This window comes from Hirsutella rhossiliensis (assembly GCF_020360975.1).
Source record: "Hirsutella rhossiliensis strain HR02 chromosome Unknown scaffold00019, whole genome shotgun sequence".
Classification (NCBI taxonomy): domain Eukaryota; kingdom Fungi; phylum Ascomycota; class Sordariomycetes; order Hypocreales; family Ophiocordycipitaceae; genus Hirsutella; species Hirsutella rhossiliensis.
In genome coordinates this window covers 766,928-785,148 of record NW_025408685.1, presented here as the reverse complement: position 1 = coordinate 785,148, position 18,221 = coordinate 766,928, and the positions used below count along the sequence as shown (strand labels likewise).

At 50.1% G+C, this 18,221-nt stretch overlaps 3 protein-coding genes across 3 annotated transcripts; 2 read left to right on the top strand and 1 right to left on the bottom strand.

Moving 5' to 3' along the window:
• Positions 1-857: 857 nt before the first annotated feature.
• HRG_11249 (uncharacterized protein) lies at positions 858-2,183 on the bottom strand (the record flags this gene model as incomplete). Its single annotated transcript, XM_044869719.1, has 1 exon — positions 858-2,183. The coding sequence occupies one exon, from the start codon at positions 2,181-2,183 to the stop codon at positions 858-860; it is 1,326 nt and encodes a 441-aa protein (XP_044715272.1).
• Positions 2,184-9,092: 6,909 nt separating this feature from the next.
• HRG_11248 (uncharacterized protein) lies at positions 9,093-9,966 on the top strand (the record flags this gene model as incomplete). Its single annotated transcript, XM_044869718.1, has 3 exons — positions 9,093-9,400; positions 9,473-9,547; positions 9,915-9,966. The coding sequence occupies 3 exons, from the start codon at positions 9,093-9,095 to the stop codon at positions 9,964-9,966; spliced, it is 435 nt and encodes a 144-aa protein (XP_044715271.1).
• Positions 9,967-10,400: 434 nt separating this feature from the next.
• Positions 10,401-10,694, top strand: HRG_11247 (uncharacterized protein; the record flags this gene model as incomplete). The annotated part of the gene is made up of 1 exon (XM_044869717.1): positions 10,401-10,694. The coding sequence occupies one exon, from the start codon at positions 10,401-10,403 to the stop codon at positions 10,692-10,694; it is 294 nt and encodes a 97-aa protein (XP_044715270.1).
• Between the last annotated feature and the right edge of the window lie 7,527 nt (positions 10,695-18,221).

The following is an 18,221-nucleotide window of genomic DNA, read 5'->3' as shown; positions in this document are numbered from 1 at the left end:
AGCGACAGATGAGGATGGTGTCCCCCATGCCATTCTGGTTGTGGGACACGATCTTCGCGACGACGGTCAATCCAAGTTTCTCGTGCAAAATGTCGGGTATCCTGCGTCCCGAGCGAAATGGTACGTCGAAAGGACAGTGAAAAGTAGGTGGCGGAGCGAGTGCGATGACTACCACTTACGTGATACCGAATACTACTCCCCAACCGACAAAGCTGGACCAAAGCTCGATACGATCGTCGGTCATCGCGTGTATCGAAGCGGCAAGAACAGCTCCTTCGGAGCTTTCAGCTCTCTTGCCAGTGGGGAGATGGCACAGAAACTTGGGAACCCGAGGAGAAAATCCAGCAGAAGAACAACGCCGCTGTTCTAACGTACTGGCAAAGTGACCCACATGTGCGTAAGAAGGGCAAGGTGCCAGACAGACCACCTGAGTCATAAGCCACACGGTCGGGGGAAAGTTGCGTTTGCGGGTACAGTGGGTGGGTAGGTCTGCATGTCGGGGCTGCCTGCTTCACCAAAACACTCCTGTCCGACGACATACCTTTTGCCTAGTTGCAAGTTTAACACTACGTTGGAGCTGCCTGAACGAGCAACAAAGCTATTGCCAAGGCAGTCCAAGGAGTATTTAGAGAAGTATAGCCTGATTTTGACTTAAGATGCCGGGTTCGGATATCCTCGAGAGGACGATAATACTGGAAGGCGGTAGAGTGTGCGCATGCCGATGCTCATCGGTGCCAGCGCGCTTCGAAAAGAAACGGAGCTTTAGAAACAAATACATACATACGCGCATGTATATTATCATTCCCTTCCGGCTCCGATGTATCGTCTACCTATTGCTCAATAACAATGTAAACCCCTTACGCCAAGAGCACCCGAGCAATCATTCGCGCCAGCGGTCCAATTATCTGATCGTACGGGGCGCCAACTCCCGAGAAAGTGTCCGCAAATGTGAAACGTGTCAGCTCGCTGACGAAGAAATGACCATCCGGTGATATTCCACAATCGTATCGCGCTCCAACATGTACAGTCTCGAACCTCTCGCCCTTTAATTGACGAATCTGAGTGTCGGTTTCCAGTACGAAATCCAAGAGCTCATCTCGCTTCTGCTTTCTGGCAGTTTCATCGTCCTGGGAGTGCCAGTTGAAGTCGCTGAGTTGGAGTTGCCGCAGAGCCATCGGCTTGGCACGCGCATCCCAATCTTCTTTTGTTCTGAAGGCAGCGAGCACTTGTCCCCCGCACACCATGACCCTGAACTCGCCAATTTTCCTAAATGTCGGAATAAATTCCTGATGGAAATAGAATATACCTTGTTCTCGCACACCCGAACGTTGAGCGCGTTTGGTAGGCTTGGTGCGCCTAGCCACTCGATCTTGCGTCGGAGCCGTGCATAGCAGCTTCCCGCGTTGTGTGACAGGGACAACATGAACGTGAACCCCAGCGCAGCTGTAGCTTCTCTTCAAGACCATAAGACCGCTCTCTACATCACGGAGTGCACAGTGGCCCCTTCCGAAGCACGTCCTTGGTCGCCAGGTCTGCAGCTTCGCAGCGATGTCGTCCATTACCCTGACGTCGCCTACCTTATTCCGGCACCAGGACAGTTCCGTTTTGCTTGGGTAGACTCGCATATTACCCATCACAGCCTCCAAGTAATCAGTGGTGTCGTAGAGCCTTCTCACTAGGCCAGATGTGTCGCAGCTCGTGTCGGATACATATACAAGAACTTCATCGCAGCTAGAATTTTGCACCGTATGTATCAAGTTCTGTTCATCCAGCTTCCAGTTGCAGAAATCGACGGTTGCGGAAGATATGTGGACAGCAAAGAGCATCATCAAGACTGACTGGTGTATGAACACCACACCGTTACTATCGTACTCAATGAAAGAAGATCCAAGTCTGGCTTCGAGATCTTTCACCACGTGTTCGGAAACTGACTGAAATGGAGAACAGTGGTCGTTGAAGAGTTCCAGGTCTTTAAAGCAAACACGGACGTGGATGAACGAGTTTTCCCGGATGCTTCCGTCGCCAGCTGGAATGCCGACCCACACGACGTGTCGTGTCTTTGCCGGGCGAAGAGGACGCTGTAGCTGCAGGGCATTGCGTTCGCCTCTGAGCGGTATTGTCAAGTGGTGAAAAAATCCCCGCCAAAGGTTTTGATCAATCGGAGCCTGTATCTCAACGTTCATGGCAATGGAAAAGCTTCAAGGAGGAGACAGAGGTTGAAGTCTTCAGTCAAGGGGGTGTGCTATCTCGCTCAGTGTCGCACCCCGAAAGCACGGGTAACGTTCGATGCTATGCCGGGCCTTGTCTAGGATCTCTTTCGCATAGACTCTGTCGAGGCGCTGGTGATGACGGCTGCGTGGCCGCTGCTAATGATCGCAATAGCCCAGGTATTTTCCGACTGCAGCGGAAGGAGAGCTTTAGTGTCGCGGCGCTCTATACGCGATTGGCAGCTAAACGCGGGTAAGTCTGGGCGTGCAACCTTGAAGATCCCTTGACCAAGCTCCTCGAAGTGATCGAGTAGATTGGCGGGGTAGATCTCGTCCGATATCTGCCCTCGTTGACCGTCCTCATCGCGCGACGTCAGCAGGGTTGAAAAGAGACGAGACCAAGCAGAGGCATTAATGCATGCCGTGATGGTCATGCCTAGGACGCTACGCAAACCACTAACAGCAAGATAAAGATCGCGAGCAGCCTCGTTCCTACAGTCGCAAGTACGGCCAGGATCATTCGGGCCGTCGTTAGGTTGGTGGCAGGATAAAGAGTCGAATGAGATATCGGGTTGGAGCGAAAGATAGCTTAAGCAAAACTCTTTGACCGTTCCCGCAATGTCGTAGTTCGCCACTGATCCTGATCCGTAGATGGTTGCAAAGCTTCGATCTCGGTTGATGACTGTTAGGGCCTTTTGGTTGTCGATATTTAGCACCAGGACGATGATAGCTGTGTCATTAGGGTGTGGCTCTCCATCCCACCCAGCCGTATCGACATTGACTGTCATGGTTTTTACCAGGCCAATATTTTGAAGCACCCGAAGGGTTTTGTAGGTGAGGTCGTAGCGCTCTGGCGAGGCGTCTCGCAAGAGAACTTGCTCGGCTTTTTCGCAGTCTATCGGCGTCCATGTATCCTTGCGCCTTGGTTTACCCCGTTTTCGTTCCAGACGAGCCCTGTCTAGGGCGGAAAAGATGGCGTCCAAGTCCTCGTGTGGAAACTTTTCAACGAGCTCGTAAAGTTTCATGACAAATTTGTGGCTCGCACCTTGAATTCGACGTAGTAATGCATTCTCGTCAGATTTAAGTTTTTCAGCAATCACCAACGTTAGCCTTTTCCCCTTGCCTCCTCGCCGCTGAACAGGCCGCCATTCTCGTGACATTGGATTGAACCCCCGCCCAGACACTCGCTGCAGTGGAAGCTTATAGGTCGTCTGCAATCGAGGAACTTCGCTCTGGAAGAAGCTGAGACTTCGAATAAGTAATCCGCTACGAGGGTTGAGCCCAGTCAATGCTTTTGAGACGGTAAGGAAGCGGAAGGTGGGCCATCAACCGGCCTCCGGTGCTCAGTGAAAGGATTGTGGTCAAAGTCGGGGGAAGGGTTCCTGAAACCCGAGACTTATAGCAGCCGGCGCTACGTAACCTTAAATAGCTTCTGGAATTAGCGCGAATGCACCAGTTAGGTTCAGTTGGTGGGGGTACCCATCCAAACCCTGCCACGTCGAACCTTGCCACATCAAACCTTGCCACATTAAACCTTGCCATCTCAAACCCTGCCACGTCAAACCTTGCCACGTCGAACCTTGCCACATCAAACCTTGCCGCATCAAACCTTGCCACGTCGAACCTTGCCACATCAAACCTTGCCACATTAAACCTTGCCATCTCAAACCTTGCCACGTCAAACCTTGCCACATCAAACCTTGCCACATTAAACCTTGCCATCTCAAACCTTGCCACGTCGAACCTTGCCACGTCGAACCTTGCCACATCAAACCTTGCCACATCAAACCTTGCCGCATCAAACCTTGCCACGTCAAACCATGCCAAATAAATCCTTGCCATATCAAACCATCAAACATTGCCGTTCTAAACCTCGTCATTCCAGATTCAGCGACTCTTCCTCAACCTCGCTTGCATTGTATTGCATTAGTTACTGTTGGGAGTCCTGTAGCTTCCGTTCCTAGAACAAATGCGAATGGCCAATTTCAACCTTCATTATGCTCAACAGGCGCTTCCCGCTGTCCCGGAAGAAAATCGTTAAGTTACAGAATGCCGACGCAGCCACCGACGACGTCAGAAATGAATCACTCTCTTTGGGGTGTCACATTACGTAGTGCAGCAGCTCGAGCGTCAAGACCAGGCTGCGCGATGACGCTACGGAAGGCCGCGACTATCCGTCGGATTTTGTGGGTGTATCAAGCTACGACACGGCCAGAGTCGAGTTAGACGAGAAAGCTATCAATGAATTGGGGATGGCGTCCGCAAAAGCATGTGTTCCTTTGCGGGGCTACTAAGTGGACTGCAGCCATTCCATAATCCATCGTATCACGGGGCAGACCTAGGATGCCAGGGAAGATCTATGTTGTGCTGTGAGGAGGGCAAACTACGGAGGTGGAACAGAGTCTAGACTAAGTATAGGGAGGCACGTGACAGAACCCAGGTTGGTGCCGTGACACATCGTGTGCTTCCATTTCCTTACAGTAATGGTTAGCACAGCATAGATCCTTCATGCTTCATGTCTCGCTTTGATCTTCTCGAAAGAGTCCTCGAGGCTTATATCACGCATCTAACCCTGCTACTAACTCCATTTCACGGCCGCCACCGATATATTGGAGCTCATCACTCGTTTCTCACGTTGTCCTTTTCGCCTCGCCTCGGTTGTCCTTGACCCATTGAGGTTCAACCTGCACCTCATATGGAGTCCCTTGCTACTGTATAGCTCGCGCAGGCCATCCAGACCTCCCTTCCAAACTTACTCATTGCTTCAAATGTGCCTGCTCTGTCCGTTTCCTTCCCCATAGCTTCTTCAGCTCAAATGAGAAGCACCCGTACCTCTTCAATCTTCTAAATCACGTGGTCGAATGCCTCAATGGCCTTCTGAAGGTTTGTTTCCGTCATGTCCACCGCTTCTGGCTCAGCCATGGATACGCTGCCGGCCATTACGCTTGGACGTGCCGCTACTTTGAGCTGATTCCTTGTCAAGGTTCAAGCGAGCCGCGGGGTGACTCTATTGCATTCACACCATCAAGGTGGTTTGGAGACAGAAACAGCTGCCGCCTTAAGCTCATATGAAACACTGTCGGTGCTCAATATTTGGCCCTCGAATTGGCCGGTATGTATAATTGCTGCAGTAACTCTAAACTAAGGCTCAATAGGTACCTGTCGGTGGACCAGGGTAGCCCTGTTAAGGAGGGTCCAGGGACCCGGAGAAGGGATTCCTGGCCTATGTAGCAGGAACGCATGAGGACTTCCTGAGTAAGGAAGGCCCTTTATGCGTGGGCACAGCCACGTATGCGTGGGTAGAGCCCATTACTCAGGAGGTCCCCAGAAGTCCCTAAGACCTCCTGTATAAATAGCCCCTTCAGACTGCCCCTTTAGACATAGAACATGCATCTTGAACCTTCGTGTGTGACCCCCTTCTTATTCCGATGTGTATTGGCATAACGTTCCACCAACAGTACCGTATTCGCGTGCTTGGAACGCCGTAGACTACTGGGAAGTGCCAAGCTGACCAAGCGATGGTGAACCATAGCAAAGCATCGACGTATGAGCCTCAACTCTCGTTATGGGATACGTATGAGTAAAGTCAGACCAAAAGAACAAGATTAGAAAGTCGGGCTCTTCGCTTGAGAAGAAGATCATCGAATTGGGCGAAATCGGAAATACCATGGCGATTTTAATCTATGCTAATCCAATGCGCCGCCGATTGCTTTGCGCAGCTCATGTTCCTGGTGGGGAGGACTTACCAACCAGATCTAAATCGCACCGTATGTTTAAGGCACAAACGTTCCGGTAGATCAAGACTGAGAATAATAGGTCAGAGATCACTTGCGGATACAAGCCGTATCCCGTTGATTAGGCCAGCAACCGAACGCTGGAAACCGATGATAATACATTACAAACAGGCCGCTCATTTTCAGCAGCCGGCGACTTAGTATCCTTGACGAATGACTTCAGATGGATAATCAAACTCCACATAATTTCCGATAGCCGCCCTTACTATTGCTCTGCATGAGAAAGGGGCTAGTTGCGGCGAAGTGCTGCGATGTCTGATCGAGAGGTTCTGTGCAATTTGAGGCCGGGCAAATGTGACAAGAGTGTCAAACGACATTCCGCCTCAGTCGAGGACGTGTCTCGACCCACATGGGCACCGTTCTTGTGTATATAACTGGGACCTTCGTCCCCTTGACTTGGGCAGTGGTTAAGGCCAATAGACTCTCTATAACCGTCATATGCATGGCATCTCTCATTTCCTTTGACAAAAGTGCTGCCGAGTCGAGATAATGAGCCAAGCAAATTCTACCAGTTTTCTCTCGCCGGGTCGAGCTACTCTAAACCCATCCCATGTACCACTTTGACGCCGCGTATAGAAGAAGTTAATCGTCTTAGTCGGGCTCGAGGAATCGCTTAACAGACTGACCATCACGGTGGCGAAGTACGATAGCAAACCTTTCGCGAACCGCCTTTTCCTCTTCCACGTTACCCTTCGATCCCTTGAATTAGCCGGGGCCCAATTTTTCTAAGACAGACTGGTTATCGTAGTAAATAGCATATGTCGACACCCCACGTCCCTCTCGGCGAAGAAGTCTTGCTGGATCTTGGATCGATAGGGACTCGGACGATCTAATAGCATCGTAAATATGCAAGGTAATTCCAGAACCCTCAAGGTGAACCTCTGAATTGGCTTTATCGAATGTGGGGCTTCAAGGAATGAAGTAAGGTTTGCTTTGTGAATTGAACGTCCCCGCCCCAGTCGTTAGTGAGCAATGCTAGGTACGCTCCTTGTGTCTTTCCCTTGGAGACTTTGATGAGATCCTTGCCGATCAAGCACGGGACTGGTTGTTTGTTGATATGCCCATATGTTATATCAACAACTTCTTGAAGCCAAGCTTCGTCCTTGAACAAATGGGCCCATATACTTGCAGATTCCTTGATCCTTGATGGAACTTCGCGGTGGTTCTGCGTTTTGAAAAGCGAGTCTTTCGATAACGGTGAGAGGTAGCTCACGATTTGAATGAAAATATCGTATGGAGTTCTTGTCAGAGCCGAAGCAACCATTTTTCAAGGACTTATAGAGAGCTGTGTGCACATAACTCTTCAGTCATGTGGTGTTCATACCCATTATATATACACAGAGCTCTTCTGGGGGAAACAGCAAGTATCAGCCAAGTGCATTAAGCTGCTTTATGACAATGTTGGCTCTGGAAAAGCCTGAGGCTTCTATTAATTAACACAGCCGAAATCAGCCATTTTCATATCACGCACTGGACCTCGTAAGGCACGGAATAAACACCAGCAATCACGACAGCAGTCTCCGCACTTGTTGCCCTTGAGCCATACTGGTTTCTGATTTCGCCGCGTGTTGCACTCTGGATCACATGATATCCATTAAGTCACCTTCACTCATTTAGCGGACTCCTTTCTTCCTTTTCCATGTACTCAGCGCTCGAAGAGCCACCTTCACATAACCGTCGGGACTGTGCTTTCTCCCTCAGCGGTCTCGCAAAGTCGACAGGAAGCATAAGACGGTCCCGCTCGATGCATGCCAAAAACTTGTCGGCCCCGTGCCTCAATAGGATCTCTACGTTTTGCAGGCGGCCCCACAATGCTGCCTCCATGAGAGGAGTGCGGCCGTTGATGTCTGCGGCGTTCGCATTGGCACCCTTGGAGAGAAGAAGGTCAACCGTCTTAGGTACTGCTCGCACGCAGCCATGTGCAGAGCAGTCGTCCCAGATATCTCCACCGCGGCTTCCTCAAGCTTGTCTTCTCGTCCTCATCATCGGACGCCTCGCTAAGCAGCCCGTCCCATGAGTCAACTCCATGCAGAAAGATTTTCGCATCGGAATGGGTCCCAAGGTACTTTCGAACATATGGGACGTTACCCTGCACTATCTGTGTCACCACGGTGTCGATCGTCCTGTACGAAAATTTCTGGGATATTGTCTCGGTCTCGGTCGCGCATGCTCACTTCGGTTCTTTTCGACTTGCCCTCTGAAGAAGTGCCTCAGTCGCTCTGCCTCGTCATCATCTAGGACCCCAACGCCAGATGCGAGTGAAACGTGCCACGAAAGACTCTCGGTTTTCTACCTCATGAGTGGAAGAATCTCCCTTCCACGAATAATCTGATAGAGTGCGTGGCGCTGCTGCTACACTGCGACCCAATTCGCAACGGCGAAGTCCGGACTCTGAAGTACCAAATTGAGTTTCCCATTCACCCGCCTCATTTCGGCTATGAGATCGATAAGCAGAACGTTCGATTCGTCGCCGGCGAAGCTCTGGAGATCTTCTGCCTGATCGGGCGATACAGGTATCGTAAGAGCCCTCATTTCCTGTTCACGAGTCGGTGAGGAAGACTTTGACCGCTGACTTGGGCGGCGTTGAGCTCCCGAAAGCGCTGAAAGCGGCCGAGTTCGCCAGAAAAAAAAGCTGGTTTTGCAATCGTATTGCTTGCAGGCTGGACCATTAGCTAATCCCGCTTGCGAGGGCGCCATATGAGGCCCAACGGGACGGCTCGCCTTATCCTCATCTTGCTTTTGCCTCCAGAGACGGCCATTGCTCTTATTGCGCATGATATGGCGCTGGCTTCGATAATCACTTTTTGGAGAAATAACGGCCCATCCCCCCCCTTAAAAGGGACGAGAAAGCAATAAAGAAGGGTGATTTCACCATCTGACGTCAGCTGTCGATCTGCCTTTCCCCATCACAAGGAAGCTCTTTGGTCTTCACACGAGTCGCGTGTTGTGGAAGTGTCTATATACATACCTCATTATTATGGACTCGCATGGTACGAAAGCCCTTTTGAGTAATATCAAGAACTGTACAGACAGCCTTGGCCAAGCGAGCCGTGAACGATATGGCGCTTCGTCGGACGAACGACCTGCGCGTATGACAGCATACGTGGCCATGTTGTGCGAATTTGAAAATACGCCCCTCAAATACAACATCGCTGCGAGCGCGCTCTCGTGGCTGCTCCTTGCCGGCTACCTTGTCTTCCCGTCCACATTCGCCTCGCTCCGTAAGTCTTCAGTACTTGAAAAGGCGGGCGCCATCGGTCATTCGGTGGACAGTCTGGCGCGCGATGTGCCACTCACCGTCTTTGCTTCGCTCTTTTGCCTGTCCTCAACGATTGGGCTGCTATGGCTCTGGTGGAAGCTTCAGACAAATTACATTTGGGTCCAGCGACGCATCCTTCTGTAAGTCTAGAGTCATAAACAGCTTGATTTCAACTGAGGAGTTGCCTCTGATATCGCCCTTCCTCAATGTAGACCCATCCTGATGAACTCAGCTATGGGCCTTTTGTCGACTCTGTTGAACGTCTACACGACGCACGGCGGACACTGGTCTGTGACAGCTAAAATCACCGCCGGAGTGACGGGGGGCTGGTTCATACTTTGCAGCAGTCTTTACGTATTCTACGAAAAAATACTCGTCCCTCCGCTCGAACACATATATATCACGTGAAGCAATTGTTTGACGAGTTGTTGCACTAGGCAATAGAAATCTCATTTGAAAGTTATTGGATAGCCTATTCGAGTAATACATGTATCTGTAGGAATGTATCTATCTAGTGGTGTGACCAACCATGGTTGGCACGTGACCCGTACGGTCACGTGTGCGGCTGAGGGCAGCGTGCCCCCTTTCTCCACGCTGGCCTCTGCCTCCTTAGATAGAGAACAAGACGAATACAACATCACAGGTTAACCCTAGTACCGTCTCATTGCAGCAGCTGCCGCAGGTGCCTACCCACACTGATCAGTGACCGGCCCACGCCCGTCACAGACAGCTAAGTAGAAGAGACAAATTCCTCAACCTTCGAAGGTGCTATAGTCCGCGTCACTTTACTGTGGCCCTGAGTAGCGCTCAGAAGAAGGTTATTTGTGCTAAGAACAAGGAATCTCCCGCTGGTTTGCCCAGCCGCGCGAGAGTCCTTCCAACTGTTGATTACGATCGCCCGCTAGTTTGCCTAGCCGTGAGCACCGGAATCGACAGGCGACCACATCGCAAACAACTAGTAAGAACGTTCGACCCTTGACGTTAAGTAGCAAGATCCCCGTCAGTTCAGTCTGGCCGCGAACGACCTACTTAGTACGCGACGCTCGACCTCCTATTAGCGACAACTCGTATACGAAGAGACCAATACGAACCCCACATCGTCTCATTCATTTGATCACGATAGCCCTGACCGCCCGAGCTATGTCCCCAGAAGCCCAGCTCGAAGAAATATGCGACCAGATGCAGGCACTAGACATCCAAGCATCCGCATTCCGACAAATTAATATCGACCTTTGGGACAACGATATCACACACGACGAAAAGGACAAGATCGCAGTAACGACATATGTGGCAAAGTTCATATTCATCGTTCAATCTGGCAGTGATCAAGGATACGACCTCCTTGGTTACTTCCAACAGCATTTTGAAGAATGGACCGAAGACACATGGGACCGCGCCCGAATGAATACAAGAGAGCCCTCAGGAAACTACTAAGGAAAAGAGGTATCTACACAGGTTCACAAAGGGGAAATTCGCAACACAATTTCTCATATTACAAACTATCGAGAACCCACAAACCTGGCCAGAGCAGGAGTTTACGGAGATGGTGTTTGATGAGAGGACTGCTGCCTTCAGGAGGCAGACAGCATTACTAGGATCAAATGCTTCCACTAATCCCCATCCGTCTCAACCTCCTTCACCATCAGTTACGCCCTTAGCAGCACCTCATCAAGGTCTTAACGAACCACAACCTATTAAGACCCTAACGAGCCCTCCTAACGCACCTACTCCTGCTCCGACTATCCAAGATAAACCTGCTCCGACCTCTCTTACTATTCATCCGACTTCCTACCGCTTCCAGAACCCCGATCTCGTCCAACCCGTCACCAACTCCATCCCCGAACACTTATCCGGCCCTGCAACCTTTGGAGAATACATGAAACTCCCCCCGGATAACATCCCGAACGCTATCGTCGATAGCGACATCCAGCAGAAGTTTATGAAGACCTGGAACAAAGATCGGAACTACACAGGAGAGCCGTACGATCTCCTTGATGATAAGCTCCGCCTCTTCTTAAGCAACTGCTCTCATATCCCAGTGAAACCATCACAATTTCACGCACTCTTTCCCGGATCCTTGATGGAAGAGCCCAAAGATTCTATCTTGATAAGATCACATGGGCTACGACGTTCCGACAAGCGTATGATATCTTCAAACAACACTTTGACACGGAAGTCAACCATGTCCACTACCATACTGACTGGACAACAATAACCTTCAACTCCATCCGTGCCCAAGATGCTTCGAAGACCCCCCACGAAGTGCTTCAAATCCTCTTTGATAAGCTTCAGCTCTGCCAACGAGCCCTTGGCAGGGAGTACGCAGGAGACCTTCTACTGCGTACAACGCTTATGAAAGCATGCCGTGGAGTACCCGAACTCCAATACGCTCTTTTCAAACCCGCCGATAACGTCGAGCACCTTCTTGCAGATCTTCGTGCATCCGTTGAAACCCATCTTGCCCTCATAACAACTTCTCAATTTCCCTTGACTTTGCTGGATCATTTGATCATAACGATCCACACCATCAGTACTACCTCGACCGTCGATACAATAACAACCGCTCTCGAGGTAGATACGGATATTCAGGTCAACGACCCAGCCGCGGATACAGACAAAGCTACAACCGTGGAAACTACCGGCCTCAAAGCCGTAGTAACTACAATCATAGCTACAGTAACCGAAACTGGACGAAGAAGTGTTTTGTTTGTGGACAAGAAGGCTGTTGGTCAACTAAACACTCTACGGATGAACGGCAAAGGCCAAGGACCAACATATCACTCAATGTCACTTCATAGGTGTACAACTCACGGACATCGGAGGCTATATTCTAGACTACGAAGGTCATGAGATGAGCAGCTTTGATGACACTGAAGATACATGGGAAGAACATGACAATAGCACCAACGATCACCCGGAACAATGGCAAGCAAGCCAAATGCTCTGTCAACAGGCATTCAATCATTTGATCACAGGAGAAGACGTCTATCAGACGGATCAAACCGTTGTTCCAGCCTCGCAATTTATTATTGAAGATCGCTATTCAAGGGATAGATTCCAAGGTATCATGATCGACACAGGTGCAGCAACATTTTCCACAGCAGGATACTCTCAGTACATCGCCCTACAACGAGAAGACCCTTCTGTAGCTCTCGACAGCTCCACATCCGGCCAGGCCTCCATCAAATTCGGCAACAGCGACGCCATCCACCCTCGGCACAGTCGCCCTTAACACACCCTCGGAAGGATCACGTTCCACGTCCTTCAAACCCCAACTCCCTTTTGCTCTGCCTTGCTGATATGGACCGGCTTGGTATCTATTTCAACAACATCACAGATACCATCAATTGTACTAATCATTGTACTAATCGCCCTACAAGCATTCCAGTCGTACGCAAATGGGGACATCCCTGGTTCTTCCTTACGAAAGATGAAGAGTCCATCTCGTTTCTTACGGAAACAGAGATTCGTACACTTCACCGACGCTTTGGACACCCAGCAGTCCCTAGGCTCCATCACCTCTTGAAGCAAGCCGGGCACAGTGACGTCTCGATAGACACATTAGAGACTATCTCTAAGTTCTGTCACCACTGTCAAATGCACTCACAAGCCCCACGCCGCTTCAAGTTCACCCTTAACGATGATCAAGAGTTCAACTACGAAATCATCGTTGATGTGATGCACCTAGGAACACCACAACGCCCTGTTCTACACGTTGTGGACTCAGCTACTGCTTTCCAAGGAGCCAGATTTTTACCGTCAATGTCAGCTAAAGATACATGGAGACCCTCCGGACCCTCTGGATCGACACGTATCTTGGACCTCCTGATACCCTCCGTCATGATGCAGGAACTAACTTTGCTTCTCTCGAATTCCGGAACGAAGCAAAGATTATGGGAATCAAATGCTCTCAAGTACCTGTTGAGACGCATTGGTCCATTGGAAAGATTGAACGCTATCACGCACCCTCCGACGCGCCTTTAACATCCTCCATGCTGAGATTGGCCACACCACTTCCGCCGAAACAGTCCTTCAAATGGCTGTTAAAGCAATCAATGATACGGCAGGACCTGACGGTCTTGTGCCTACGTTGCTTGTTTTCGGCGCATACCCTCGCGTATCTACAGACTCGCCCCTTCCGCTTCTACCCTCAAAAGATCGGAAGCTATGCAGAAAGCGATGAAAATGCTCCGCCAACTCTCGGCAGAAAGACGAGTTAAGGATGCCCTCCATGCACGCAACGGCCCGAGCACGACAGAAGTGCTATCCCTCCCGCTGCAAAGTGAAGTTCGCGTTTGAGAGAGAAAGACGGTTGGCAAGGACCCTTCAAGATTGCATCGATTGATACCCATAACATCACCATTGACACAGTCAACGGCCCCAAGTCTTTCGATCGACCCTTGTACAACCGTATCTGCGTGATGATACCACTCTTTCCGACCCTACACACGACACAGACCCTCAGGCATTCGTTCAGATCTTAATGAACAACCGGCTCAAGACCCCGTTAAGACCCTAACGGACCTGCCTGCCCGACCCGAACCCCCGGCCCCCCGCAAGAGAGGACGCCCACCAGGATCAAAGAACAAGCCAAAGGATTTGATCATGATGGCCTGCCGTAGACCAGAGCTTCTTGACCCAAAAGGAGGAAGATGCACAAGCTCTTTCCCTCAAGCTACGGTCTGATGGCATAATCACCTCTCCTGGTGACCCTTCGAAGAATCCGATAACAAAGAGATTACTGACCTCGTTGGCCGCGGTGTATTCCAATTTGAACGATACGATCAAATGAGTCATGGAAACTATAGAATCTTTCGCTCTCGAATGGTTCGTGAAGTCAAAGGAATCAACACTAAGCCCTACGAAAAGTCTCGACTTGTTATTCAAGGACATAACGACTTTGAGAAGACCACCCTCCTGACGCAATCTCCGACAATTCAACGCGTTAGCCAGAGACTCATCCTCGCTATTGCCCCCGGACTTCTTCAAAACTACGGCATAAGTCCCTGCACATAGAAATGGGCACCCCCCTGTTTTGGGCACCCAAGATGGGTGCCCAACCTAAACGGCTGCGTCAACTTCAACAGCAAATTTCACCGCGGAAACGCATCCAATCTGCTAAAAAATTGACGCATGTGTCTTCAAGCCACTACTGATGAAATATACAGAGTCTGACATTCACAGCGCCCTTGAGGCAATCGCCAATGGCGGATCCGCCAAGAAGGCTGCTCGCGATTGGGGCGTCCTGAGGGCAACTCTTTACAATCGCATGCATGGTCACGAATGCAGAAAGGATGCATTTTCTGCTCTTCAGAGGCTTTCTCAGACACAGGAAAAGCAACTTACCGAATGGATTCTCATTCAGGACGCCTTGGGCCTTCCTCCCACTCACTCGCAGATCAGGCAGTTCGCGCAGCGCATGCTCGCCGTCAAAGGAGACCACACACCGCTCGGAAAACACTGGATGCAAGCATTTTTAAGACGAAATCCTGCAGTTCGGACCCAGAAGTGCCATCACAGAGACTCTGCGCGTGTCAACGGCGCTTCTACCGAGGTAATTCGGCCTTGGTTCAACAATTTCTTCCTTCCCGAGATTCTGGCTATTAAGCCGGAGAACAGGTACAACATGGATGAAGCAGGCATCATGGAAGGACTTGGGGAGAATGGCCTGGTCGTTGGCAGTGCTGAAAACGATCTGTACAAAAGAAGACGCATGGTTCTCGGGTCTGGACGTCGTTCATCGAGTGCGTGTCCGCTGCCGGCACCTTCCTCCTCCACCCGTCATTTTCAAGGGCAAATCGGTCCAGCAACAGTGGTTCCCAGAAGATCTCAGTACTTTTAGTGACTGGCAATTCACTGCGACAAAGAACGGCTGGACTTCGGACCAAACTGCGGTGGAGTGGCTCGAAAGGTGTTCATTCCAAGAACCCAGCCACCCGACCCTTCGGAGCGAAGACTGCTAGTATTGGACGGCCACGGAAGTCACGAGACGGTTGACTTCATGTATCTATGCTACCAGCATCAGATTCACCTTCTTTCTTACCTCCCATACCTCTCATGTGCTGCAACCGCTCGATTTGTCTGTCTTCTCCGCTCTTAAGCACTACTACCGCAAACAGGTCGGATTTCTCAGCCTCCTGACCGATTCAAGCCCAGTCGGCAAGCAAAACTTTCTTTCCTGCTACCAGAAAGCACGCGAGCAAGCGCTCACTGTGTCAAACATCAAGGGTGGCTGGAAAGCGACGGGTTTGTGGCCGGTGTCGATGGCGAAGCCACTTTTGAGCCCTCTTCTGCTGGAGAACAGCAACAGACGCAAAAGAACGCGAAAATGTGGCCAATGCATTCAATAGCCACTTACCCACCAGTGACTGGCAATCAGACACATCCCAGATTGCGTGGTCGACCCCGAGGCGCTCGCAAGATCTGAAGGTTCAGGTAGTTCAATTCAACCAGCTAGACGACGACGTGCCCACGAAGAGATTGCTGTTCAGGAAGATCACAAAAGGGTTTGACGAGAAGGATGGCCTTTTAGCAAAAGCTCAATTGCAGATTCAGGCACTGGAAACACAATTGGCGGCCGTCAAGCCGAAAAAAAGGAAGAGGGTGGTCACGAGCCCGAATTCGAGGTTCGCCAATATTGAGGCAATACGACGGGCGCAGGAGGAGGTGAACGCAGCTGAGAATGAAGAATCTGATGAAACCGAAGCTGAGGTTTCAGAAATAGGTGACGATTGTATCGTAGTGCACGGTGGTGGGCAGTGAGAAGGGATTGAATTAATGGTGTTGAAAATGGTCGTGATTTTTTGGGGTGCCCAAAACAGGGGGGTGCCCATTTCTATGTGCAGGGACTTAACCCTCTCCCTCCGTGATATCACTCAGGCATACCCGCAATCCCAGACCAAGCTTTCCCGGACCATTCTTACGTATTTGCCCACGGAACTACAAGGCAAATACCCTAACGGAACAATTATTCGTGTTATTAAGCCCCTGTACGGTATCGCAGAAGCCGGAGTCCATTGGTTCCGCACATATCAGCAGCATCACCTCGAAAAGCTGGATATGTCTACCTCCACCTATGACTCCTGCCTACTGATTTCGAATACTGGCCCTGACACGCTCGGTATTGTTGGAATGCAAACTGATGACACCCTCATCCTTGGAACGAACAACTTTTCTACCCGTGAAGAAGAAGAGCTACAAAGGCAGAATTTCGTTCCAAGCCCAAGACTGACATCACATACGGAACAACGGTTGACTTTAATGGTGCAAGACTGACGTTGCTGAATAATAACCCCTTAAGAAAGGATCCCTTTACTTCAACAGAAGGGACAAGCAGCAAAATGACCACCATTGACCCTAAAGCAATTGATCGTCACCAGCGCTACGTTGAGGAACGAGCGCGAGCCTCATACATTGCTTCAATTGCTCAACCGGAAGCTTCTTTCGATGTTTCAGTCGCCGCCCAAGTACAGACCCTGAGGATAAAGATTACGCAATTTTGAACAAGCGACTGCAATGGCAAATGGATCACCAACTACGTGGCCTCACGTACAAACCAATTGATCTAGCTACTGCAAAGCTGATGGTTTTCACCGATGGTTCTTTCGCAAACAACAAGGACTTATCCTCCCAACTAGGATTCGTCATTGCCCTCGTTAACGAGACAAACCACAAAGAAAAACAGTTCGAGATTAGTGGTAACATCGTACACTGGAGTTCAACAAAGTGCAAACGTGTTACCCGTAGCGTCCTAGCATCAGAGATCTACGGTATGGCCAACGGATTCGACATAGGCATCTCCCTTGCGATGACTATGAAGATAATTACGGAACGACTCAACCTTCCTCCTATCCTCTCATCGTCTGTACGGATTCGTACTCTCTACGAATGCCTAGTCAAGCTCGGTACGACGAAGGAAAACGATTGATGATTGATATCATGGCCCTTCGCCAGTCATACGAGAAGAGAGAGATAACAGATATTCGTTGGATCAACGGCGCAGACAACCCAGCAGATGCAATGACGAAAGCATCACCAAACCGAGCCCTGGAACGCTTCATCGATACCAATAGTCTGACAATTCGAGTCGAAGGATACGTACAACGTTCCTAACCGCTCCTTATCCCTATGATCAAATGATTGCTCCTATCAGGAAGACCCTTCACTTCTTCCCCGATATCTACAGCTAAGAACAAGACGTCGGACCCACTTTTTCGCAATAATGACACACGCCCTCACGGCACATTCCTTCACGGCCTTAACGCTACTATCCTTTAGACCTGTTCAAGGTGTTGCTGTGCTTCTCACAGCAAAAGAAGAGTTGCCTGTGTAGGAATGTATCTATCTAGTGGTGTGACCAACCATGGTTGGCACGTGACCCGTACGGTCACGTGTGCGGCTGAGGGCAGCGTGCCCCCTTTCTCCACGCTGGCCTCTGCCTCCTTAGATAGAGAACAAGACGAATACAACATCACAGGTTAACCCTAGTACCGTCTCATTGCAGCAGCTGCCGCAGGTGCCTACCCACAGTATCACTATTATCATACCCGAAGACGTCTCCAGAGCAAGAAGCAACGTATCGAGTACTATCTGCTCATTTGTATGTCTGAGGGAGAGTCGCCGCGAAGCTCCCTCTGAACGGTCTTGCCGCTTCCGTACGCGTTGTCTTTGACGCCGGGCCCCTTAGTCTAAGTGCTGTCGGCCGCTGTGCCGGAGATTTGGAAAAAATGAGGCCGGCATTCGGATCGGCAGACATCTAAATAATAAATAAATACATACTTTTGGCATATTGTTATGTATTGTTTACGGATTCTCCATATTGTTATGTATTCTTAAGCTTATCAATAATTATTAATATATATTGCAGTACGAGATGGGCAGCAAGCATTAATCTTGAGTGGAATAAAGCTCTTGATTCTTCTATCTAGAGAGGGAGTGTAAATGATCTTATATAGCTAGAAG